The 25206-nt window shown below is 42.6% G+C and overlaps 1 protein-coding gene across 2 annotated transcripts; it reads right to left on the reverse strand.

Annotated features, from left to right (window-relative positions):
- Positions 1–10030: 10030 nt before the first annotated feature.
- On the reverse strand, positions 10031–23812 carry UCHL1 (ubiquitin C-terminal hydrolase L1). Of its 2 annotated transcripts, XM_027055914.2 has the most exons (9): positions 23765–23812; positions 23636–23647; positions 23039–23167; positions 20134–20284; positions 17979–18064; positions 17853–17900; positions 16912–16978; positions 15699–15757; positions 10031–10465 (listed from the first exon to the last, which is right to left on the reverse strand). In XM_027055914.2, exons 1-9 carry the CDS (start codon positions 23795–23797, stop codon positions 10379–10381), a joined length of 672 nt encoding a protein of 223 aa, XP_026911715.1. In that variant the 5' UTR covers positions 23798–23812; the 3' UTR covers positions 10031–10378. The 2 variants fall into 2 exon arrangements, with proteins under 2 accessions (XP_026911715.1, XP_053073397.1); XM_053217422.1 differs by lacking the exon at positions 23636–23647.
- Positions 23813–25206: the final 1394 nt, after the last annotated feature.

Here is a 25206-nt window from a genome sequence, read left to right on the forward strand (position 1 = left end):
AAGCACCATGTTCACACATGGTTTTGCTGGAGATGAGAAAGAACCAAAAGGGGAGAATCCCCACCACAACCCCAACTGCATCACCACTCACATGTGATGGTGTGCATATTGGAATGTGTGTGTGTGTGTGTTTGTGTGTGTGTGTGTGAAAGAAGAAAAGGAAAAAGAAGCAGATATTGAAAGAGAAGGTGGACAAGTCCAGTACTGTGAAGTTACCAGTTTTAACATCATTTAAATCTGGTCATTATGAACCTCTTACTTTTTCTCTCTGCTCCTCTCTCATTTCCCTACAGTCTATTTTCTTTCTTTTTTTTTTTTTTAATTTTTTAAATGCTTATTTATTCTTTGAGAGAGACAGAGAGAGAGAGAACACGAGTAGAGGTGGGGCAGAGAGAGAGAGAGAGACACAGAATCCGAAGCAGGCTCCAGGCTCTGAGCTGTGAGCACAGAGCCTGACACCTGGCTCGAACTCACTAACAGCGAGATCATGACCTGAGCAGAAGCTGGACTTGCTTAACCGACTGAGCCAACCAGGCGCCCTCTACAGTCTATTTTCCACCCAGCAGTTACAGGGATTTTTTGTTTTTTGTTTTTAAGATCAAACCATTTTGCTCAAAATTCTGCAATGGCTTCTCATCAATGCTGTCACACAGAATACAGCCAAAGTCCTTACGATGGCCCTCCAGGTCCCATATGACCTGCCCCCACCAACAGTCTCTCTCGCTCCTACCCCACTGGCTTCCTGGCACCCTCTTCCCCAGATCATCTGTTTGATAACACATCATTTTCTCAGTGAGATCTATCCTGGTTGCCCCATCAACACTGCCAATGCCCCTGCCCCGCCTTCCTGTCTTGCTCTGCTATCTTATTTTTTTTCTTTTTGCCATAGCTCTCTTCACTTTCTGTTGTACCAGATACTTTCCTCACATGTTTATCGTTTACTGTCTGTCTTGTACCCTTCCCCTCTCCCCTGCCCAAGGGCCCAGGTTTTTGTCTATTTTGTGGTTATGTAGCCACTTATTAAGCCATTCCCCTTGCTGCGGTCAATTGTATTTTTCCTTTTTTTCGCTATTATAGTATTGTCAAGAACAAAGCTTAGTACAGAAATCTTCACATAGATCTTCGATTACTTCTAAGAATTGGACTTATTTAATTAGATGGTGTATATTTATAAGACTTTTTATACATATTTCAAAATTGATTTCTTATCACACTTTTTGAATAGTATGTACTTATTGAGAAGGAATGTTACTCTCTGTTTGGGGGCAGTTTATAAACTTAAATTTATTATGTGCCCCAGCAACTCCACTCCTAAGAGTCTACCCAAGATAAATGAAAACCCACCTATACAAGCACATGTATATAAATATTCAAAGCAGCATTCTTCATAATATCCCCAAAATGGGAAAAAACCCAGATGTCCATCAACTGAGAAATGGATAAGTGAGACGAGGTGTTTTCATACAATGGGATACTATTCCGCAATTTAAAAGATAGAATTATTAGTACAGGCTACAATGTGAATGAACTTATGCTAAGTGAAAGAAGCCAGGTGCAAAAGACTACATTTGTAGAACTCCATTTATATGAAATATCTAGAAAAGTCAAATTTATAGAGGTAGAAATCAGATCAGTGGTTATCTCAGGCTGAGAGTGGGAGCAGGGATTAACTGTAAACAGACACGAGAAATTCTTAGGGTTGATGGAAAAGTTCTAAAACTGGATTTATGGGGATGGGCTTACAACTCTATTTACTAAAATAATTGAAATGCATACTTACAATGGATGGATTTCATGGTATGTAGATCACACTTTAAAAGCTATTAACAAGATGGAGAAGAAATGTAATCAGAGGGAAAGATTAGGAAGAAAATATAAAATGCATGCTGTAACTTTAAAAGTTTGAGAAATGTTTGAGATGTTGAGAAACAGTATAGCAGAAGAAATGTAAATGTTCAGTACCGTGCATTTTAAGAACATTATTTTTTTAAATTATATTCATGCAGATTGGATTTATGTGAACTTCTATAGCAATGAGTAAAATGCGTAGGTCAGATTTCAATAAGTGATTACGGTTACACATCATTTTTCCTGTTTATATTTCACCAACCTGGTGCCTTGTGATGAAAACCATAAGCAGAGTTACGAACGTGTTAGTAAGGCAAACTCAGGCTGTGGGCTGGACCAAGGAACAGAGTGACCTTAAACATCCCCAGGGAGGATGTAGAATAAGGAAGGGTTGTCAGTTCCTGTCATTTCAGCACATTGTTCACACCCTTATACTCAGAGATGGGGGGAGGGCAAGGAACTGAGAAGAATCAATGTGATTTCTTCCCAGTGCAGCCATGGGGTCAGCGGTGGGGACTGTGGATGGGTGGTTTATAGTGGACAAACGGGCAATCCAGTGACTCATGACCATGCTGCCTTGCCTTGTTCAATTACGTGTGAGATTTCTGTTGCTGTGTAATAAAGGACCACAAGCTTAGAGGCTTAAATCAACACCCATTTCTTAGCACAGAGTTCTGTAGGTCAGAAGTCCAGTATGGCAGGACCGGTCGTCTCGCAAAGCTCAAGTTAAGATGTTGGGTGTGCTGTGTTTCTGCTTCCAAGCTCCTCCTGGCTGTTGCTCGCATTCAGTTCCTTACCGTTGTAGAACTTAGATTTTCATTTCCTTGCTGACTGTCAGCTTGGACTCACTCTCGGCTCCTAAATGCTAACCACACTCCTTTGCCAGGAGGAGCCAAATCCTTTTTAAGGACTAGGTCAGGCTCAACAGGGATAATCTATCTTAATGCCAATTTATTTGGAACCTTAATTACAGTTGCAAAATCCTTCCAGAGCAACATCTAGATTAGTGTTTGATTGAATACCTGGGAGAAAGTCTTTGTACACTGGGGGCTGGGAGTCTTGAGGGCCATTGTAGAATTCTGCCCGCAGCAAATTACTTAGGAAGGATTCTCCAGTCTACGTAAGTGATCTTCAGGGTACGGCGGTACCAAGCCCTAATGGAGGTTCTGGAAATTGCTGGGCAATTGTTTTGGGGTTGTAGTGATGGAGGGTAGGTTCCACTGGCACTTAGTGTCCAGGGCCAGCTTGCCGGATGACAGCTCACACAATGAGGAATTGCACAAGGTACCACACAGTCTCGGATGTCCCTCCAGGCATTCATGTCAGTGAAAAAGCTGTGTAGCTTTCTGAACTTCTATTTTTTGCTCAGTTTTTGCACTCACACGTCCATAAATGCACTTCGTGAATAAATTATTTCCAGAGAAATAATATGGTTATTCTGTTGGGGACTTTCCCAAAATTATTCACCATCTTGGAAAATTCACATGACCAATACCAAGGCTGCTCATGGAATCTGAACTGTCAACGTGCCATTCCTGCCTCCGACTGAAGTCGTGGCTGTCCCTGTCTCGGCGTTTTCATGTTAAATACAGGCCTCACCCTACTTCCTGTCTTCTAATAATATAGCATTACCTAAGCGTTTACCTGTTGAACATGTATTCCTTTTCTTTTTTCATTTTTTATTACAGTCTAGCTGACACACAACGTTACATCAGTTTCAAGTGTGCAACATAGTGATTCCACAAGTCAATACATTATACTCTGCTCACCACAGTGTACCTACCGTCCGTCACCCACAACTATCCTTGCTGCAACAGTCATTGAGTGTATTCCCAAAGCTGAACCTTTCACCATGTTTTCTTTCTTTAAGTTGACTTTTTAAAATCACATGTGTGGATAGGTTATATCAACTCTAAAGTCTCAGGATAGCAAAGGAGGCATCACAACATAGTGGTTATAAGAAAGGGCCAAAGGTTTACAGTGTGGACTTGCTGAAGCTGGGACTGGCCAAGAGAACGAGTAGTGGAGCGTCTGATATATAAACTCGCAGAGATACAGAGGACTTCTAATTCTGTTCTTTTTTAAGGAAGAAACTAAAACAAACAAACAACAAAGGGAGTTAGTTAATGTCACCCAACTAGCTAATGTCAATGTTGGGACCAGACCCAGTACTTATAATGGAAGGGTCAAATGAGACAAGTATGAAATGAGTATGAAACTACTTGAAAATAAAATTGACATTTTTTTAACTGAAGTGTTAAGGACAATGCTTCCCTAAAGATCTAACAATTTAATACGATACAATTAATTCCAGTATTTTCTAACATTAAGATGGATTTGGAAGCAAGGTTTTACTACAGGCAGAACTGATTGTAGAATTGGTTATCTCACATCGATTGTACTTGGGATAATCTCTAACTCAGCATTGGCAGGTGAAGTATTTATTTAGTGAACTTGTGATCTGAACTTCTTACTGCTTATTTCTATTTATTTTTATCAGAAAAAATAAATAGAACCTGGGTAAATTATGAATAACCTAACAAGCAATTCAGAAGGCTGGCTTTGGCCAATCTATATCAAGACTGGTTGGTCTAGTCCAAAACACTGGGCCAAAATGAAGCCCAAACACTATCACACTTCATTTGCTCAGAAGGGCCAAAGACCCCAATAGCGATTGGTTTTTCTTCCTGACTCAATTTTGTTCACGTGCTTAGCTACAAAATTGCCATAAGTTTTCTTATGCTGCCACCTACTGGAAACAAGAAGTATAGTTTCGAATAAAGATTTTGTCTTTTACTCAACGGACTTGGATGTGGAATAGAGAATTTATTTAGCCTCTCAATTTGGCCGTAAATATCCAAATACTGAACCTTTAAAGGTCGTTTTCTCTAATGCCTAGAGATACCTTAATGTCAACCAAAGCAAACAAACCTATGAATCTCCATTGGCAAAACACCTCTTCTGTCCTTAGAAAAGATAGTTAAATCATGAGTCCCTTAAAAATCCCTTCCCTACAAGAGGGTAAATACACTGGTACCGTTCATGTCTTGATGCAAAATGAAAAGTACCCTCTCACTGCAAAGAACAGGCACCAGTGGTCAAGGAACCACGTTTGAGATAACTTTTAGGAAGAATTGTTTTGGAAATAGCGTCTTACCCCAGAAAATGAGGTCTGGCTCGGCAATGAGCAGAAAAGGACACATACTACCTTAGGATTTAGCTTGGAAAACAAAGAGAGAAGGATAGAAAGAAAATAGCTGATGACAAAAATAAAAACAATAGTATCTACTGTATTCCAGGCACATGCCCAAGAACCTCAGAAGCATTTTCATGTGATTCTCACAACAAACCTATGAGGAAGTACTGAACCCACTTTACAGATGAGGAAATCAAGCTTTGGAGGCACCCGGCTGGTAATGCAACTGACCGCACAGGCTGCAGCTCTCAAGCACAAAGCTATGCTGTCCCACTGACAAACAGCATTGCCAGGAGCCAAAGCCAAAGCAGCCCCTGCTTTCGTGTAATTGATTTTATTTTTAAAAAATCACGGCCAAAAAGAGCCTAAGGGATACATGACAACTACATGATTTGCAGTATCCTCGATGGGATTCTGGAACACAAAAAGGGCATTAGGTGAAAACAAATATGAATAAACTATGACTTTAGTTAATAATTTATCAATATTGGTTCATTCACTGTGCTAAATGTATCATACTAAAGTGAAGATTTTTTGAAATGCTTATTTGTGAGACAGACACAGAGAGAGAGGGAGGGAGAGAGAGAGAGAGAGAGAGAGAGAGAGAGAGAGAATGAGCGGGAGAGGGGCAGAGAGAAAGGGTGACGCAGAATCTGAAGTCCGCTCCAAACTGTCAGCACAGGGCCCAATGCTGGGCTCAAACTCATAAACCGCGAGATCATGACCTAAAGTCGGAAGCTTAACGACTGAGCCACCCAGGCGCCCCAGGTTAAGATTATTTTTAAGCCTGCTTTTTAGAGAACGATTAACACTACGGAAAACGTCTGATTCCTAAGAATTAGGAAACACATCAGTATAAAATTTGATTTTGAATCGGTTTAAGAATATTGATTGCAAACACAAGCAGTGAAAGGCAATCATCAAATTATTTAAATTGTCCAAATCCAGAGATTTTGTATTAGGAGAAAACATCATCTATACTGTTTATTCTGCTGAGACTTCTCTTTGTCCTTTTTCACAAAGATTCACATACACACACACTCAACCCTGTATTAACAGTTTATGTTACATTACTACAATTACTCAAGGCATGTTCTCCATGTACTAAGCTCCATGTGGCTTAACTTAGCTTGATAAACTAAGATAAATCCTGTGGGACAGGTCCTATCATTCCCATTCTACAGGATTGCACCAGACAAGACTGACTATCGACAATTCACAGTAGCACACTCTGAATGGTTAAGCCAAACCACACCTTGTTCCTCAGCTAATGCCAAGTCAAAAAATCAAACAGGTGAACAACTTAATGCTATTATACCAACGAGTTAAGATCCCATCATTCAAGGGACAAAGAAAGTAACTGCCAAATTAGCATGTCAAGCCATTATTTAGCATGACAGGCTGTGTAGGAAATTGAACATGTTCCAAATAATTTAAGGTTTAGGAGAGCATAACAATGATTATTTAAAGTTCTAAAATAGCCTCATAATGGGAGTGCCTGGCTGGCTCATTCGGTAGAACATGCAACTCTTGATCTCGGCGTCATGAGTTCGAGCCCCACGTTGGGCATAGAGCTTATTTAAAACTTAACTAATTAATTAACTAAAATAGCCTTATAATGGAGCCTGTAGAAGACAGAAGACAAAGTTAATAAGTTCCTCTGACTTTAACCATAAATTAAAGAAACTTGAGAGTAACCAGCAGGAGCTCACTGCAGATTTCTAAGTCCTAGGAAAAAAAAACCTCACACTTTTTTTGTCATGAATATTATGGCAATTTTATAAAGCTTGGAAAAAGAGAACATAAAGTTAAAATAACCCATAATCTAGAGACAGGGACAGATCCACGTTGAGAAATTGCAAATTTCACAAAGTCGCACAGCCAGGATGTTGGAAGGGGTGATTGAAGTATAAGACCCTGAAGCTTAAACTTCATTTTGTTTAAATTGGGTCTATCTATGCCTGGCAATAATCAATATTGTGGGCTCTTAGAGCTAGTCTGCTTTGGTTTGAATCTCGGTAATATTTACTACCAAATAACCTTCAACAGGTTGCTTAAGCTTTGCGGCGCTTTAGTTTTCTATTTGCAAAATGGGGATAATACCAATCTCATATGATGACAAAATTTAATTCAGAATATAGCCAAAAACTTAGCTGTTATGGTCTTCTCTAAGCACATATGTATCCACGTTTATAAAACTATCTCACTCATTTCATGCATGAATATTTTCCCATGTTTTTGGGTCTTTCAGACAGACCAAGTATTATACTTAATAGATATGTAACCTAAAGATGTCCTCAGTTGGACATTTTGAGTGTTAGTTTAAAAAGGGAGATGCTTAACATCAGGTGGCTTTGCCTGTTGAAAGCACTAGTCATCTTCAAGGTCAAAGACTAATAACATTTTAAAGGAAGAAGCCAACTGGACACAGATCCTTGACAAGTCCAAGATGTCAGTTAAGAGGGCTTAATAGGGAAACAGGTGCATACTGCCTTTGCGTGGAATACAAAGTCAGTGGTACCCCTTGGGGCTGTACATGGCTGGAGCCCCAGGGAGAGCAGTGGGGAAGATGTTGCTACTGGATGTAACCTTCTAGAGGCACTTTCCCAACATCTTCACTCTTGTGTCCTGTGTAATATTAAACAATGAAGATTGGGGGCGGGGGGAGTAATTCCTTTGCCCAAAGTTACTGAGAGGCAGAAGTGGAGGTCAAAGATGGGTTTGATAAACCTTAATGCCTATTCTACTGACTCCCAACCTATGCTAGCTACCTTTGGGTAGTCAGTCCACAGTCTAAGCCCAGTTTCCCTAGTGAATAGGTGTGAGGCTTTGGGCATGTAACCTAACCTCTGTGCCTATAAAACTGAAATTTCTCTGCACCTCCAGGGGTGGGACCACCCACATATATTAGCTATTGCATAACCTTTCATGGTGTGGCATGGTAAGGCATGTTAGTTTGGAATCATTTTAATAAATAGGTTTCTCGTACACAAAGTATAAAGGCTAATAGTTACATTTTGTGATATAATTTGTATTTCAGAGGCCAAGTGATTTTTTTCCGGCTCACATAAGTAGGAAGAAGCCTTGATTTGCTTCCTTTCCCTTAGGTCCTTCTCTGAAGTAATTGTATAGAAGTCACACAATAAGGTAAAATTCAAACCACATCCCTCTGGCTTCAACCTTAAAAGGCAATTAGAATTCTCTCAATCACTGTATATTTTATTTTTTACACTAAAAGGATGTCAATAGTAGTGACCATCTTCCTCCCGAGAACCAAAATATCTTTCACTTGGAAGTTGGAATCAGATGTGTTACTACCATAGAACAATCAGAGCTGAAAAATTTAAGGTAACAGAGACCCAAATTATCTGGACTCCTGGCAACAAAGCTTCTCTATGAAGATCACAGTTAAGAGCATTGAGTTTCTTCCCCATTGTCCTTAATTCCTTTAATTAGTGAGAATCAATTATATCCAAGCATCGACTGTTGAGAATGTCATTTACTCTTTAACGCAAGCTTACACATCACATTTTCGCGTATCCTTATCTATAAAATAGGAAGCCTTAACAACAAATGGCAGACATTTGCTCAAAAAACCCCTAATTTGTGGAAAACAAGGACTTGCTTAACAAAAAGCCCCTACATTTATAAGGTAGGTCAATGGCCAACGCTAGAACAATTTGAACAAAATGTACTATGGGATTATAACCCAGAGTATAAAATACCTGTGAGTTCATACTGATGATTGAATAAATAGGGGAGAAGAGATAAATCTCCCTTGGAAGAAGATCCCAAATAATTTATACTTCATCCTCAGGGAGAACAAAATTCAACTCCCCACTCCAAAAGTGTGGGCTGTGCATAGACTTCCTTCCAGATAGTATGAAGGGGAGGAGGGTGGGAAGTAACTTTACAGTGGAGAAAACTTGACAAATCCCACCTCAGCCAGGCGTCAAGGTCAGTATCAAGTGATAAATCCTGTTGATACTGTGTATGTAACCTTTATATGAGGTGATGAAAATGACAACTTGATCCCTGTGGTCTTTCTCCCCCAAAATACAAAACCCTAGTGTGAGTAAAACATTGGACAAAGTTCAGTAGAGAGGCATCATGTAAAATACTTGTCCAGTGCTCCTCAAAACTGTTAAGTCCTCAAAACCAAAGTCTGAGAACTTGTCAAAGCCAAGAGGAGCTTAATGAGACATGACCACTGAATGTAACATGGTGTCCTAGATGGGATCCTGGAACAGAAAAAGGGCATTAGGTCAAAACCTGGAAGAATCTGAATAAACAAACTATGGACATTAGTTGACAGTAATTTCAATTGTTGGTTCACTAGCTGTAACAAATGTTTCCTACTGACAGAAAAGGTTAATAGGAGAAATGGATGAGGAATATATGGCAACTCTGTAATAGCCTCTCAATTTTCTATAAACCTAAAATTGTTCTAAACAAATGAAGTTTAAAAATCTTTTAAGTCTACAGGTATATACAGTAATAGATATACAGAAAGGGGCACCTGGCTGGTTCTGTTTGTACAACATGCAAGTCTTGATCTCAGAGTGAAATCTGAGCCCCACACTGGGCGTAGAGATTACTTAAAGCCTTGAGGGGCACCCAGATGGCTCAGTCAGTTAAATGTCCGACTCTTGATTTCAGCCCAGGTCATCATCTCACAGTTCATGAGATAGAGCCCCACACTGGGCTCTGTGCTGATGGCACAGAGGCTGCTTGGAATTCTCTTTCCGCCTCTCCCCAGCCCATGCTGCTCTCTCAAGATAAGCTTAAAAAAATAAAAGCTTGAAAATAAACAAATAAATATATAGGAAAAAGTCTGGAGACCCACTGGACCAATACTATTTTCATCATCATTTTCCTATGGGCTGTAGGAGTTGCTTATATGGAAGGCCATAAACGTGTAACACTAGGAAAACGTACTGGAGGGTAAGGTAAAGGAGGAAATGAAAACCAGTTTAGGCTCATCCCTTAATCAGCAGAAAAGTTTTATTTCTTTTAAGGACAAACAATTAAACCACATCCAAGGCCTGAACTTACAGACACAAACCAAAAGTAGTCATTTAAAGCATTAGCTATTGAGGTACAATACATACACTGGGGGAAAATGCTTCGCCATCTGAAGCTTCTATCAAACTTTGCTCGGTCGACAGCTGAGCTCTGCTAGTGCCTGGGTGTGGTGGAGGGTAAGAGCGTATCTGCAGAACCAAATGAGAACAGCTGTGTTCCACAAGTACTGAAGCATTTTAGACTGCACTGTGGGGACAGGTTTCACGCTGAAGGGAAGGGGTGGGGGGAAGCTGTCCCTCCCCTAGGGCATCAGGCTGCCTTGCAGAGTGCCACAGCAGAAAAGCGGACCTCCCCTTGCTCACGCTCAGTGAATTCTCTGCAGACCTTCGCGGCATCCTGCAAGGAGAAAGGTCATTAATATCCAAAGCAGCAGCAGCTCGAAATGAAGTTTCAAAGGGAAAGGAACGGGTCACCCTGATCAACTTCAAACCTCCCCTTAAACTTCAGAACCAGGGCTGATTTTAAGACAAAAATCAGGTGATGGGCAGACAGGAACCCACAACACACAGACTTGACTTCGGAAGCTCTGACTTTTTTTTTTTACTTCCACCAAATACTCTGTGCTTTTCCCGCCTTGTGCCTGGTTTTGACAAGAAAACAACACTATTAGTGCTCTTCTCCTCAAAGCAAAACAAGATTAAAAAAAAAAAAAAAAAAAAATGGATCCTCTCTCCCATAAGGGATAAGGGGGCATAAGAGAAAAGTTCCCCTAACTCAGAAATTCCTAGGACACACACATTTCAAGTGAACATTTCACAAAACAGCCTGGTTTTCCAGGTGCAGATGATGAATTCTTATTGATGGTGGAATGACATGTGTGACTAGTTCTAAGGCCTAGATTACAAAGATTGGTAATAGAAAATTGATGCCAATGTTAGTTATTTACCAAATTCTAGGCTTTAACAGCCTTGGCATAGTAAGTATCAATCACTGTTTAGTCTGTAAAAAGTCCAGTGGAAAGACAGCTCCACAAACCATATTGAATATGACCTTTAAGAGGATACAACAGTCAGCTCCCAAGGTCTAAAACCAATCAACTCCATGAGTTTGGCCCTTCAAAGGCATCAACCACACCCAGAGTTTTGCTCCTGCTTTAGAACCACTTGTAAAAACTAGAGTGGATTCTATAGACTAGCATCTACATATTTCACTGTCAGAATTTTTAATATACTGATATTCCAGATGTTCCTTCCCCAAATTGACTTTCCTATAGGGCCCACAATGATGATTAACATTAAAGATGTGTCTATAAAGGGAAGAGCCATCCCCTACAATGAGCAGTGACCTCAATCCTTTCACGTTCAGAATTCTTGGATCAAGTTTATTTACTTTCTTACCAGATTAGCAGTAATTTACAGTTTAGACAATCTAAAACAACTGTAACCACATATACCAGCAGCCTTACTGAGGATAAGAATTTTCACTATGATGCTGGTTTATATTCCATTTAATTTTAAATGAGATTCTAAATAGTTGTTGTTGTTTTAAAACAAAGTTTTATCTTCCCCACACCTCATAAATTCTACTCAAAGTAACAGCTTTAAGTTTCCTATGTGGGGCACACTTATCGTACCAGCAGTGTTCAAGAGGACAGTAACTACCTCAGACCTTATTAGAAGGACCAGTCTTTTCCCAAATGGGTCATAAGCAGAAGTTCCGCCTCTGTTCTTATGCTCTCCCATAAGTAAATTCGACTCTGCAAATATCCTTCAATCCTGCTTTTCTATATCTAGGTCTCATTCTGTACTGTTCCCATATACCCCTCGTAAATCCAGACTTGTCTCTAACTGATCTCAGGTGTGTAACAGCAAACTCGAGGCAGTGACCCCACCTACTGTGGCATAATCTGGCCCACTAACACCTGCAGGTCATGAGGTTTAGGATGTTCCAAAGTCTGGTCTTTTACACAGAAAGGTAGTATCGAACAGTGGCTAAGATTGTCCAGATTTGAACCATGGTTTTGTCATTCAAGTCACTGACAACTCTGTACATCACTTAACTTCATTTTCTTCATCTGTAAAACGTGAATACAAGACCTCACAGCCTTGTTAAAAGCATCCCTAAAAACTGTAAGTCACTTAGAAGAGCATCTAGCACACGGGTCGGCAAACTGCAGCCAACTGCCTGTTTTTATGAATTAAGTTTTAATAGAATATGGCCACACATTCACTTGGACATGGTCAATGGACAGCTGTAACAGAACTGGATACGAGCACCCTCATTTTATTGCCCTTCACCTTACCGCACATCTCAGACACTGCATTTTTATAGTGAAAGTCTACGGCAATCCTGCATCAAGCAAGTTATCAGTGCCATTTTTCAACAGCACTCGTTTGCTTTGTGCTTCTGTGTCTCATTGTGGTGACTCCTGCAACATTTCAAACTTTTTTCTTGTATTTGTTACGATGACCTGTGCTTAGTGAGATCTGACGGTCACTATTAGGATTGTTTTAGGGTGCTATAAACCACGCCCATACGAGACCGGAGACCTTAGTATAAATGTCGTGTGTGTTCTCACAGCTCCGGTGGCCAGCTGTCCCCCCTTGTCTCTCTCCCCTCAGGCCTTCCTATTCCGAGACAATGTTGAAATTAGGCCAGTTAATAACCCTACAGCCATCTGTAAGTGTTCAAGTGAAAGGAAGAGTCCCACGTCTCTCACCTGAAATCAAAAGCTAGAAATGATTAGGCTTACTGAGGAAAGCACGTCGATCGCTGAGACAGACTGAAAGCTACACCTATTGTGCCAAATACTCAGCCCTGCCGTGAATGCAAAGGAAAGGTTCTTGAAGGAAATTAAAAGTGCTACTCCAGCAAACACACGGATGGGAAGAGAGCAGAACAGCCTTATTCCTGGTATGGAGGAAGTCTGTGGGGTCTGGATAGAAGATCAAACCAGCGAGAACATTCCCTTAAGCCAAAGCCCAACGAAGAGCAAGACCCTTACTCTGTTCAATTCTACGGGGGCTGAGGGAGGTGAGGAGGCTACAGAAGGAAAGTCTGAAGCTGGCAGACACTGACTCAGAAACTGTAATGAAGAAGGCGCCTCTGTAGCATCAAAGTGTGCGGTGAAGCAGCCCGTGCTGAGGCAGTACCTGCACAAGGTCAGCTAGGATCGCTAACGAAGGTGGCTACACCGAGCAACAGATTTCCGACACAGAGGACACAGCCTTCTACCAGAACAAGGTACCAGTTCGGACGTTCACAGTGAGAGGAGAAGTCCATAGTTGGCTTCAGAGCTTCAAAGGACAGGTTCTCTTGTTTGGGACTAATGCAACCAGTGATTGGAAGCGGAAGCCAGTGCTCACTTACCATTCTGAAAATCCGAGGGCCCTTAACAAGTATGTTGTATCTACTCTGTGCTCTATAAATGGAACAAAGCCTGGATGACAGTGCATCTGTTCACAACATGGGTTACTAAATATTTTAAGCCCACCATTAGACCTGCTGCTCAGAAAAAAAGATTTCTTTCAAAATAGGACTGCTCACTGACAATGCACCTAGTCACCCAAAAGCTCTGATGGAGATGTGCAATGACATTAATGTGGTTTTCATACCCGCTAGCAAAACATCCATCCCGTGGCCCAACGAATTAAGGAGTCATTTCAACTTATAAGTCTCATTATTTAATAAATACATTTTGTGAGGCTTATAAGCTGCCATAGATATGGATTCCTCTGATAGATCCGGGTAATAAATTGAAAACCTCCTGGAAAGGATTCACCATTCTAGATGTCATTAAGAACATTCCTGATTCCTGGGAAGAGATCAAATATCAACATGAACAAGAGTTTGAAGGAAGTGGATTCCAACCCTCGTGGATGATTTTGAGGGGGATCAAGACGCAGTGGAGCAAGTAACTGCAGATGCAGTGAAAACAGCAAGAGAACAAGAATGAGAAGTGGAGCCTGAGGATGGGCCTGAGTTGCTCCAACCCCATGATCAAACTTTAACAGATGACGGATGAGCACATTTCTTAGGATGAGATCTACTGTGAAGACTGTTGAAACAACCAAAGGACTTAGGACATCACATAGACAGACCAAGGCAGAAAGCAGCGGCTGGGTTTGAGAAGACGGACTCCCAATTTTAAAACAGGCTCCACTGTGGGTACAGTTCTATCAAAAGCATCGCAGGCTACAGAGAAATTGTTTGTAAAAAGAAGTGTCAGTGGATGTGGCCAACTTCCTTGCCGTCTTATTTTAAGAAATCACCTCAGCTACCCCAACCTTCAGCAACCGGCATCCTGATCAGTCAGCAGCCATCAAGAACGAGGCAAGGCCTCCGTTGGCAAAAACATTACCTACCACTCACAGAAAGCTCAGATGATGGTAGGCATTTTTTAGAAATAAAGTATTTTCTTTTTATTTTTTTAATGTTTATTTTTTGAGAGAGAGAGAGAGACAGAGTGTGAGTAGGGGAGAGGCAGAGAGGGAGACACAGAGGCCGAAGCAGAATCCAGGCTCTGAGCTGTCAGCACAGAGCCCGATAAGGGGCTTGAACTCAAACTGTGAGATCATGACCTGAGCCGAGGTCGGACGCTTAACCCACTGAGCCACCCAGGCACTCCAAGGAATAAAGTATTTTTAATTAAAGTACATGCACTGTTTTAGACATAACGTTATTGTACACTTAATAAACCACAGTATACTTATACTATAACATAACTTTTACATACACTGGGAAACTCAGAATTTCATTGGACTCACTTCATTGCAATATTCCCTTTATTGCAATGGTCTGGAACAGAGCCCACAATGTCCCTGAAGTATTTCTGTACTCGTAACAGAGCCAAATGCCACACGAAGCCGAAAACATTTTCTACCTGGCTCTTTACAGGAAGTTTACCAGCCCTTCATCTGCACATAGCAAGCACTCAAAAAAGATTAGTTATTAGTACAAATGGAGTACTTTTACCTTAACTGCACTTTTTATTGTATCACGATGAAACAGCTTTCCTTTATAACAGTAAATTGATTCTAGAAACTTGTTTTTAGGGTGAAGGGGCCTAGAGTAGCCTATTGTCCAGAATTAAGAGGTTTCTATAGTCACTTAAAGTAGGATAGTGATCCTGGATCTTAAGTTCTTATCAAGGCAGATTTTGAATCTGCTTCTCTTGTGCTGTAACAGTGGACCAAAGGAGAAGAAAAACCTGAAGTTGACGACCTAACCAGAATCCATAGTGCACTACCTAGAAGACTGACCCAAATCCATCAGTTTGAGAGGGCTTAGGAAAGGCTCAGGCTGCTGTTCTTTGAGTCGTTAGCTATGATGTAATTTGACAAGAGAACAATGGTCACCTTAATCCCACGAGGAAGTTAAGCAACAGCTTTCAGACTAATTCTAACCATAGGCGAAAGTCAGCACACGAGACAGATTAGTCAGGGCTGTTCTGAAGGATCCTGTTTAAAACCGTATCTTATAAGATAAGGTAGACAAGAATAATCCTTAAACCCTAAAGACTGCTATTAACCCAGGTGATTGGTGCTGGCCGCACTGACAAGGTATTAGCACTGTGGATAATATGGCTAAAGAAACGTGGACCCAGTCGGAGGCGGGTTCCGAAGATTACCTGCAGCAATGAGTCCTCTGAGCTGGTGCCATGGTTCACCGGAAAAGGCATTCGTCCATCTACAATGAAGAAGCCAGGCATGTCAATTTCTCTGCACATTTGCTGGCTACTGCGTTCACCCAGCTTAAAGGGAAGTTTTAGATTTCCCAAATACCACTGCCACTCCACAAAGGAAGGCTGGTCAGAAGCAAATAAGGTTCAAATGCTCCTAGATGCCCATCCCAGGCAATTCTAATCCACAAGCAACAGGTCCACACAAACGAAACATAACCATCCTAACAGAAAGGCTTGTGCCCCATCTGCCAGACAGGATCCCAAAGCAAAAGCCAGATGCAGCCTCTGAAGTACAGGGAGGAGCAGAGACAAGAAGGAATGCTTCGGATTTCACTGCCCCTCAATGACTGCCAACTGGCCCCACGTTAGCTTTGCTTTTATTTGCTCAAAGGTAGTTCCTGACTTGAGGCAACATGGCTACCAGTCTTCCTCTGTTAATACAGAAGGGAGGACTTTTACAAGATGGATAAGCTTTCTTATTGCCGTATACAAGCTAAGGGAAATTATCCCCCAACACATCCAAATTCTTTGTATACAAGCAAGATCACGTGCATTTATCTTTTTCCAAAAGTATTCCTTGTCAGGTTGCTTCTAGCACTCCTAAGCCAGTAATGCTGTAGTGGAAAGAGGGAAGAGGAAGTCTGACATGAATGCCCTGAACTGGCACTGATCTCCTTACCGGTGTGTGACCAAAGTCATTCCTTCTGCAGGTCACGGACTGACTGGTCAAGGGAAGGGTCTGGGTGTGATAAAGGATTAAGTGCCCCCATGAGAATACCTTGCTGTTCTGACTTCCTGAACAAAGATACACTCCACAAACATACATAAATGCCACAAAGTCACACACCAATACTGTAAGAGGAATCTCATCTGAAAGAATGCATGAAACTATGGGGCGCCTGGGTGGCTCAGTCAGTTAAACGTTTGACTTCCACTCAGGTCATGATCTCATAGTCATGGGTTCAAGCCCTGCATCAGGGTCTGTGCTGACAGCTCAGAGCCTGGAGCCTGTTTCGGATTCTGTGTCTCCCTCTCTCTCTGCCCCTCTCCAACTCGTGCTCTGTCTCTGTCTCTCAAAAATAAATAAACATTAAAAGAAATTTTTAAAAATAAAAGAATGCATGAAACCATACTGGGTTCCCAAAATGGACAAACTTACCAAGCTCATAGAGATGGCCATCCACGTTGTTAAACAGAATAAAATGAAAATTCACTTTGTCATCTACCTGGAGTCAAGAAATATTTTGAAAATGAGTTTTTATTGTAATATACATTGCATTAAAATTTTTTTTCTTCAGCTTTACTGAGATATAATTGACCTAACATCGTGTAAATTCAAAATGTACAACATGCTGATTTAATACACGTATTCTGCAAGGATTTTAAAAGCAGAGCTTAATTTGTTAAAAAATAAATCGTCACTAAGTATGTGCTTGAACCGATTCGCTTATGTACCATTTTAAATCAGTATAGCTAACATGTATTTCCTATATAATAGACAATATTAGAACACTCTTTTAATACCTTCATCTATTATGGTAGATAAAGTGTAACTATCAGAACTCTGCTTTTCACTAAGAAAGAAATTCAGGCTTAGGGAGGATAAGCATCTCACCCAAGGTCAAGACTAGAAAGTGGCAGGGTCAACTATAGTCATAAAGGCACTGATAACCAATGTAAATCTAATGAACAGTTGACAGGAGGACTCTATTCAGATTAATGGTATATTTAAGCCTTCTAGAAACCAATCAATCCTAGCTGGTAATCTTACTCTTGGCCAACAGTCTGTGAGAGAAGTATGTGAAATGCTCAGTTTCCAGGAGGGGTGTTACTCTTGTAGAATCATTTGGATCTAAACAAAAAACCATCAGTTTGAATTTATTCAAGACTATTTTATTGCCAATTAGATTTGTGGGGAGCCATTTTATGAACAGGTGTAGTCAAAGTATTATTCTGGTAGAATTTTCTGGTGTTAATGGGTCTAGCTGGCCGTGGCTGGAAACATTTGCTGTGTTCAGGTAAGAGGTTCTTGTTCGTATCAGGGGAAACACAGACAGCACCTGGGCAGCCTGGCTCTGATTTGTATCTGCATGTATTTACCCGACATTGGCCTTCCTGGGCCACGGCATCATGGGCTGCCTGAATGGCCTGCAGAAAAGAGAGAATAATTAGCACAAAAACCTCTGTAGGAATTGAAAACTGATGCTCTAGAAGCCATCTTCCTACCTCATTCTTCTCAAAGCATTTTGCTCTGTCTTCAGGGGACAGCTTCTCCGTTTCAGAAAGAAACTGTTTCAGGACTGACCCATCCTCTTTGGGGGGAAGAAAAGTCTATTAGTATAAATAAAATAACGCAAATGGGTGCGCAGCCAGCCATGCTCAGTGACTTAAATCTTTACTGTGGTCTCGGAGGTGGAAGAGCCTTCCTTTCCCCTTTAGCCGCTCTTGCAACCACCCCCCTTCTACCACATTCAAGTCACAGAACTCTCCATTCCCCCGGTGTGCCAAGCCCTCTTGCATCTCCTCCCTGCTCTCTCAACCTCTTTTCCCTCCCGCCTCACACTCACCTCTCCAATCCCTTACCATCTTCTTTACAGTGGTTGTGCATTTGTGACATGTATTTGTGAGATTTGTCATCCCATAAAGGCAGGAACTGTGGGTCTTGGTGTTACTGTGTGTTACTGTTACCTACAGCACCTGACAGTACACAATCCTACATGGTGCAAATACATTCTAGTCTAGTGAACAATTCTCAAACCAAGATGTTTTACTTCAGGGTAGAAAATGCAATCTCTGTAGTATGGTTATCCAGGTGGACATTAACCTAAGGATCTTTTTTAAACAATTTTTTAAGTAGGAGCTTGAATTCAAACCCTGAGATCAAGACCTGAGCCGAAATCAAGAGTCGGATGCTCAACCGACTGAGCCACCCAGGCGCCCTGACTTAAGGATCTTAAGAAATGGAAAGAGCCTTATAGCCTGGCCCAGAGACAAGTGACCGGCTGACGGTGTGGAATAAGCGTTTTGTCATTGCTCAATATGGGTAAGTCTAGGAGACACTGAATACATAGCTAGAGTAAGAGCGAGTTATTTTTCAAAAGACTGCATTCGAACTTTCAGCTCTAAGCGAAAACATATTCGTTAAGTGAAGACCATTTAAAATCTGGAAGTAATAGGAATCCTCTTAACTTTATGGGGAGGGCTAGGACTCAGATTACATCTTTGGCTCTATCATGACCATGGTTACAAAGAGTTACAGTATCCCTCTGACCTCCGAACACAGTACTCTAAAGGGAGACTTACTGCAGAAGAAATAAAGGATCAAGCTACAATATTCTTTAATATGGCAAGTCAACATTCAAAAAAGTAGGTTCTAGAAGATTTGGATTATTATAGCCAAACGAGTTTTGTTGTTGTTTTAATTTCAAAAGTACACTAGCAGTCGTCTTGGCCACACTTACCTTGTTTAAAAAAGTATTTGACCTGCTACAGGCCACACCGTGGACTTTATTAGCTGAAATTATGCAATTCTTAGCCATTCCCATCCATTGTCTAGATCAGGAGCTGGCCAACTACTGAGCTGGCCAACTATTTTGTATTATTGAAAACAGCCACACCCATTGGCTTACATCTGGTCTATGTCTGCTTTTGAACTACAGAGACCAAATGGCCCTCGAAACCTAAAAGACGTATTCTTACCTTTTAAGAAAGGTTATTGACCCTTGGCCTATATCATACGTTACACCGTGTATCTTAACATAGCTTAGTGCTATTAATTGTGCTTCGGACAAACGTCAGGGCGGAGACTGCTTTCTTCTATATCCTCCACGGCATTCACTGGAGGGGAGCTAACACCCCCCAACATGACTTTGTTCACAGCTGGATCTTTCAAGGTTTTGAGCTGCTGCTATGCTTCCCTGAAGGAATGTTCACAACATCTTTGTCCAGCCGTTCTAGGCTTTTGGTTCTCCTGTTGCTTAGAAGACCCAGAACCATTAAAGACAGGTCCTTGGTGTTACTATTTTATGGCTGAACATCATCTCTAATTCTTCCGAATTGTTGAGACCTGCACAGGGGCACAGGGGAATCATGACGACTGGCTGTCTGCAAATGGAAAAGCAGGCAGAGAGGCAGTACAAAACTGCGTATCACTCCCTCTTCCCCTCCAAGTGGAAGAAGCTAGACCATGCTTCTTGGAAAATGAGTTTCCTTCCCTCAAAAGAGAATCAATGTTAATTCGCCTACTGATTATATCTGGAGAAGTAGGTTTCAAAAAAAATTGAAGGCAAAGACTTTGCAGAGTAGACCCCTGGGGGTTTTGGAATGACAAGTTATTGTGAACTAGAGGTCAACTAGAGGACTACCCTCCACACCCACTTACCAAACTCCAGTTTGTCCTGGTTATTGGCCACTGCATGTATCAGTCCGATGGTACCACAGGAGTTCCCGATGGTCTGCTTCATGAAGTACACCTTGGGACTGACTTCTTGTCCCTTCAGTTCTTCAATCTGTTTTTTCCTGAAGTTCTCATGCTGTGAATATAAAAAAACATTTTTGTATCTCAAAATGAAAATGCAAAGAACTAACAGATGGCAGCACAGCGAGTTCTACCACCTAAATGGAAACACAAGTGGGATGTGGGACCAGGAGCCTTGGTCCTAGGTGTTGGCCAGTGACCAGAAAATGGCCTGTCTGCCTCCCACACCCACGTCAGCCAGTCCGTGGGGTTCTGAGAGGCTCGGAGACTCCACCCTCATGCTGCAGTGCAGTAATGGCCTTGGATGTTGCCCAAGGATTTGTCTAGACACCACTACAACCTTTTAGCTTGAAATGGATGGTGTCCTGAAGAAAAACACACAAGTTCGTTCTTTTCTTCCTTAAACACCACCACCAACTATCTTAGTATTCTTTGAAGTTCTACCTCTATTGTGTGCAAGTATAATTCAAAAACAAACACAAAGCAAGACTTAACTGCTGAAAGGAGCAATTTAAAAAAATTAACTATTCCCTCTTTCTTTTGGAAGGAAAGACAACTAGTCTAGGGTTCTGGGCTGTGATTTCACAAAATCGTCTCATCCTACAAGAGCAAGATAGGACACTTGTTTGTGTCACATTTGCAAACTACAGTTTGAGGACAGATTAACAATGGGGGGGGGCCGTCCTAAGAAATCAATAAATGAGTAAGAGTAGAGATAGTGTCCCTCCAAGAATCCATTTGCTCTGTGTACAGTAATTTAGTGGGCTTGTCTGGACCTTTTGCTAATGAATTTTAGACCTTAAAGGTAGGACTTCTCAGTTAAAAGCAAGGTGCCAATGTTATAGAAACACTAATTTCCCATAACCAGTGTAATTTTGACACGATACCAGAAGATTTCCAATTCCAGTTGCCTCTCATTACTGTACACATAACTGAAGTTTAAGCCTTGTCTGTGACACCATAAGAATAAGAGGGCTTGTTCCACCAGACCAATTCAAGCTCCAACCAACAGGAAGTTCTAGCATCAAAGATCTACCGCATCTTTGAAATGTGTTAATCATGGACTTAAGGGTTTTCACTTTTCTAGGTTAACTTTTTTTTTTTAATCGGATAGCACCATTCTTTAGTTGTTTGAGCTCTTGCATGGAAATACTTCTGCAAATTTTTCATTACCACTTAAAATTTAATGTTTCAGAGGTGTTCCAGTTAGGATTTCATAACCTTCTCTTAGACAAAAGTGGATGCTTTCTAAATTAACAGCAGCTTGTTTGGAAGTCAACATATAAACTTCAGCTTTTCTTTGAATTTGTCTCAGAGTTTAGCCTAGTCGGTGTTTCGTGTCACAGAACAGGTGGCTCAATAAATCTGACTGCCCAGCTGGAGGTGAAGTTGTATGAAGTATCGCGCTTGTTCAAACCAGACCGGTTCTCTGCCAAGAGCAGCTTGATGAGCAAAAAGCAAGCAGTGGGCTTTTGAAAGACAAACACGAAGCACCACTGCCTCCCAGAGGCCTTGCCTGTGAGTGCTGCTCAAAATCTCCGAGTCATCATGGTTCCTCTAATAAGAGAGCTCGAGAGAAGCTCAAAGGAGAGAGGAGATGGTGTCTGATTCGGTCAACAGGGAAGCTAATTTGCCTTGCAATTATTTAGCGGCTCCGTTTTACCTAACAATAAAAAACATGTCAGTGGGATTAACCTAATAGCTTTAATAAGGGTTTTTAACTCACAACACAAAGCCCATTTACTAGGAGGAACGCCTGGAACTTCCCACAGAGCTTAATAATTTATGCGAAGGATGCTTCTAGAATACCCAGCGTTAGCATGGTGCTTCAGTGCCGCTTACTGTGTTTGGAATGATGCCCCAAATGCTAATATCCCAAGTTTTGTTAATGCAGATTTCATCACTCCCCAGTCAGGGGTCAAGTGACAGCAATAGGAGATAGACAATGCCATGCCAATTAGTGGGATTTCATACATCGCAAGACAACAATTATCCCAGCTACCTTTTTATATCTGATGCTCAGTCTTTGAGGTACATACATCCATGCACACTTGTAGGAAGAAGACCATCTAAAGGGAAATGAGAAGGTGTTTCCCAGACTGCGCTAATGCCCACCTATTTCATTTAGCTACAAGGTCAGAGAGGAAAGAGGATAAGAGAGGTGGAAGGAGGTCCCCACACAGGAACCACACGCAAATGAGTAAGGTCTTTTTTAAAAGCACATTGGGGAGGTTAAAAACCAAGTGTGCATGTTGTAGGGAGTGGAGAGATGGGAAGAAACAGGAGTCCAGTGGAGACCCAAGAGTGGGGATGGAGCATTAAACAACCTATTTTGTTTTCCTGTGGTCTAGGCAGGCAAGCCCGCCCCCGTTTTACTGTGAGGTGGGAGTCTGAGAACCAAACAATAAACTGACAGGCCACAGCCCTTAAAGGGAAACAACCAGCCATTCTTTGGAGTGGAAGGCTCTGAAAAGCCCAGGTTCAAGCTTACTTATGAGTAGAGTAGGATGAGTGCTTTCTCTGGATAACTGAGATAATAGAACAGAGATGCTGTTTCTCTTTGAAATTCCAGGCAGTGCTGGATGGACGAGCGAGGAGCCAATAAATTGTTAACAGCCAGTGAGTAGATAGCATGACACAGAGGGCTTCTCACCCCATCCCCCGCAGAAAGAGGGCAGTTTTTCAGGTGTGGACGCGCAGGCCGGGAGGGGAGGGAAGCCGGGTGTCTACACTGTCCTCAACGCCTCACTCGGGTTTGGGAGCAGCGCACACGGTCCGAGGCCCGAGAACCCCGGGCCCCACGCCCTACCTGGGCCGTGAGGGGAAACAGCAGCAGCAGCGCGCAGGCGGGAGCGGGCACCGAGCCCAGAGCCTCCTCCTCCAGCCCCAGCACGTCCGCGAAGCGCCACTGGCCGGCGACCCCCAGCCGGGACAGCACCTGCAGAGAGGAAACAGGGCGGCCAGGCAAGCGGAGACCCTCGAGTCGCGGGGACCCGCCGGGCTCCGGGGTCGCCCCCCGGCAGCCTCCGCGCCCCGACCCGAGCCGGGGAGGAGTAGCGGCCCGCCCCGCCCCCCACCCCCGCGGGCGCAATGACACAGCACAAAGCGCGGCCCACACGTGGCTCCCGCGAAGCCCGGGCACACGAGTCGGCGCGGCGCGCGCCACGCCCTCGGGGACCGGGCCAGCGCTCACATCTGGGCGCAGCCCCCTCCTCCCTCCCACCGCTGACGGTTCCGCAGAGTCACCGCCCGACCCCGATGCAGGGGCGGAGGGAGGGCGCCCGGACTGCGCCCCAGCCCGGCCGCCTGTGGAGCGCGCAGGATGCCGCTGGGTCCCTGCGAGACAGCTGGGGCCGGTGGGCGCCTCCGGGGGATGGGGACAGAGGCGGCGCGAGACGCCACTCACTTTGTTCAGCATCTGAAAGGCAAATGCAAAGAAAAAATACAAAAACAAGGCCAGTCATCGATGCAGCTACCTGGCCAGGGCGGCCCCTCAGCCCTGAGCTCCCGGGGCAACGATGCACCTGACGCTCACCTCGGGGTTAATCTCCATCGGTTTGAGCTGCATCTTCGCGAACCGCAGGAGGAGCCACTGCCCAGAAGAAGAGAAAAAACAGCAAGCGGAGCCGCCCAGGCTGCCGCTATAAAGCGCCGGCCTGACGCACTTTAGGTGCCTGCGCAGGGGGAGCAGGGGCAAAACCAAGAGACGGGGAAACGGTCAGTCGCTACCAAATGGGTACGAACCCCCCCATGCGCCGCGCAGAGTGGTACAGCCGGGCCCCCAAACCTTGCAGTCTCACTTGCTGGTGAGATAATCTGGTGGTTGTGGAGATGGTTTTTGTTGGTGGGTTTTCCTTGAGCGTATGGAGCAGTGCTTTAGATGGAGTCTTTTTTTTTTGCGAAGTTTCTGGAAACCTATCCTTCTTACCATCCCAGTTACCGAGAGCTCAGGGTTTCTGAAGCGTTGAGAAAAAGCCCAAATTCAACAGGTATATATTTAGTATGAATATAAATATAGGTCTCCCACATCTTGCAGCAGTTTGCATTTGACCTTAGACAATTCATCCTCCATGTTAAATCAAGCCAGTACCGAGCTTCGTTTTTAATTGATTGCCTAGAATAAAACAGTCTGGAATGTAAACGATATTGTATTAGTAATGCTGATGTAATGTGACTCCCGGGGAAGAATTGGTGGGTCGCCGAGAAGCTGTAGAAACCTGGGGGATGTGACCGTGATGTAGCACAGAAGGCAGGCGGTCAGAGACTTTAAGAAACGGATCCAGGGGAAAGACAGGTGTGATTTCGAGACAAGAGAGTGTAAAAGGAAACGTATTTTTAAAAGAATGGGAGGCTTTGAAAAATAAAATTCTGTGTTCACGGTGGAAGATTTAGAGTGAAGGAGAAAGAGAATGGCAACTAAAGGAACCGCTGTTCTCTAATGATCTCAGGTGGGGCTTGTTTTTCCTACCAGCGTATTCAGAAGATGGAGAGAAAAAGCATATGCAGGAGAATGAATAAAAAGAGGGACAAAAATCTGTAGGAATAGTGTTGGTAAAGCTAAACCTCAGAATGAAGTGGGGCTTGCAGAGACGCTAAGGAAGCAAGAAGGTTGTTTTCTTTTGTTTTGTTTTTAAATATGCTCATAACAAAATAATGATAATGGTGAAAGAATAGACCTGTTAAGGGGGTCCAAGTTAACAGTTACAGAGAGAAGAGAAGTAATCTACATTTTTTTTGTTACTATCCCTACAGTGGATCAGTTGACAGATCTTTTGGATGTTATCTCACTCAATCCTTGAAGTATCCAATGAAACAAACTCTTCCTAGTACAATTTTACAGGTTAGAATTTGTGGCTTAGAGAAGTTAACTAGCTTACAATCACAAAGAGAAATAAAACAGAAGTAAATCCTGGTAAATTGGGCTCTAGGAGCCCATTCTCTATCCAAGTTAACACTATAATCCACTTCTATCTTCTC

This window comes from Acinonyx jubatus, chromosome B1, assembly GCF_027475565.1.
Source record: "Acinonyx jubatus isolate Ajub_Pintada_27869175 chromosome B1, VMU_Ajub_asm_v1.0, whole genome shotgun sequence".
NCBI classification, from domain to species: Eukaryota; Metazoa; Chordata; class Mammalia; order Carnivora; family Felidae; genus Acinonyx; species Acinonyx jubatus.

What these genes read in the sequence shown, in the direction of transcription:
- UCHL1 (XM_027055914.2), bottom strand. Translation starts at nt 23,797, where the DNA reads ATGCAGCTCAAACCGATGGAGATTAACCCCGAG. An exon ending in AATGCTTTGAGAAGAATGAG is followed by an intron (nt 17,901 to 17,978) that starts GTAGGAAGATGG and finishes TCTTTTCTGCAG; the next exon opens with GCCATTCAGGCAGCCCATGA. An exon ending in TGGCCATCTCTATGAGCTTG is followed by an intron (nt 15,758 to 16,911) that starts GTAAGTTTGTCC and finishes TCTTCATTGTAG; the next exon opens with ATGGACGAATGCCTTTTCCG.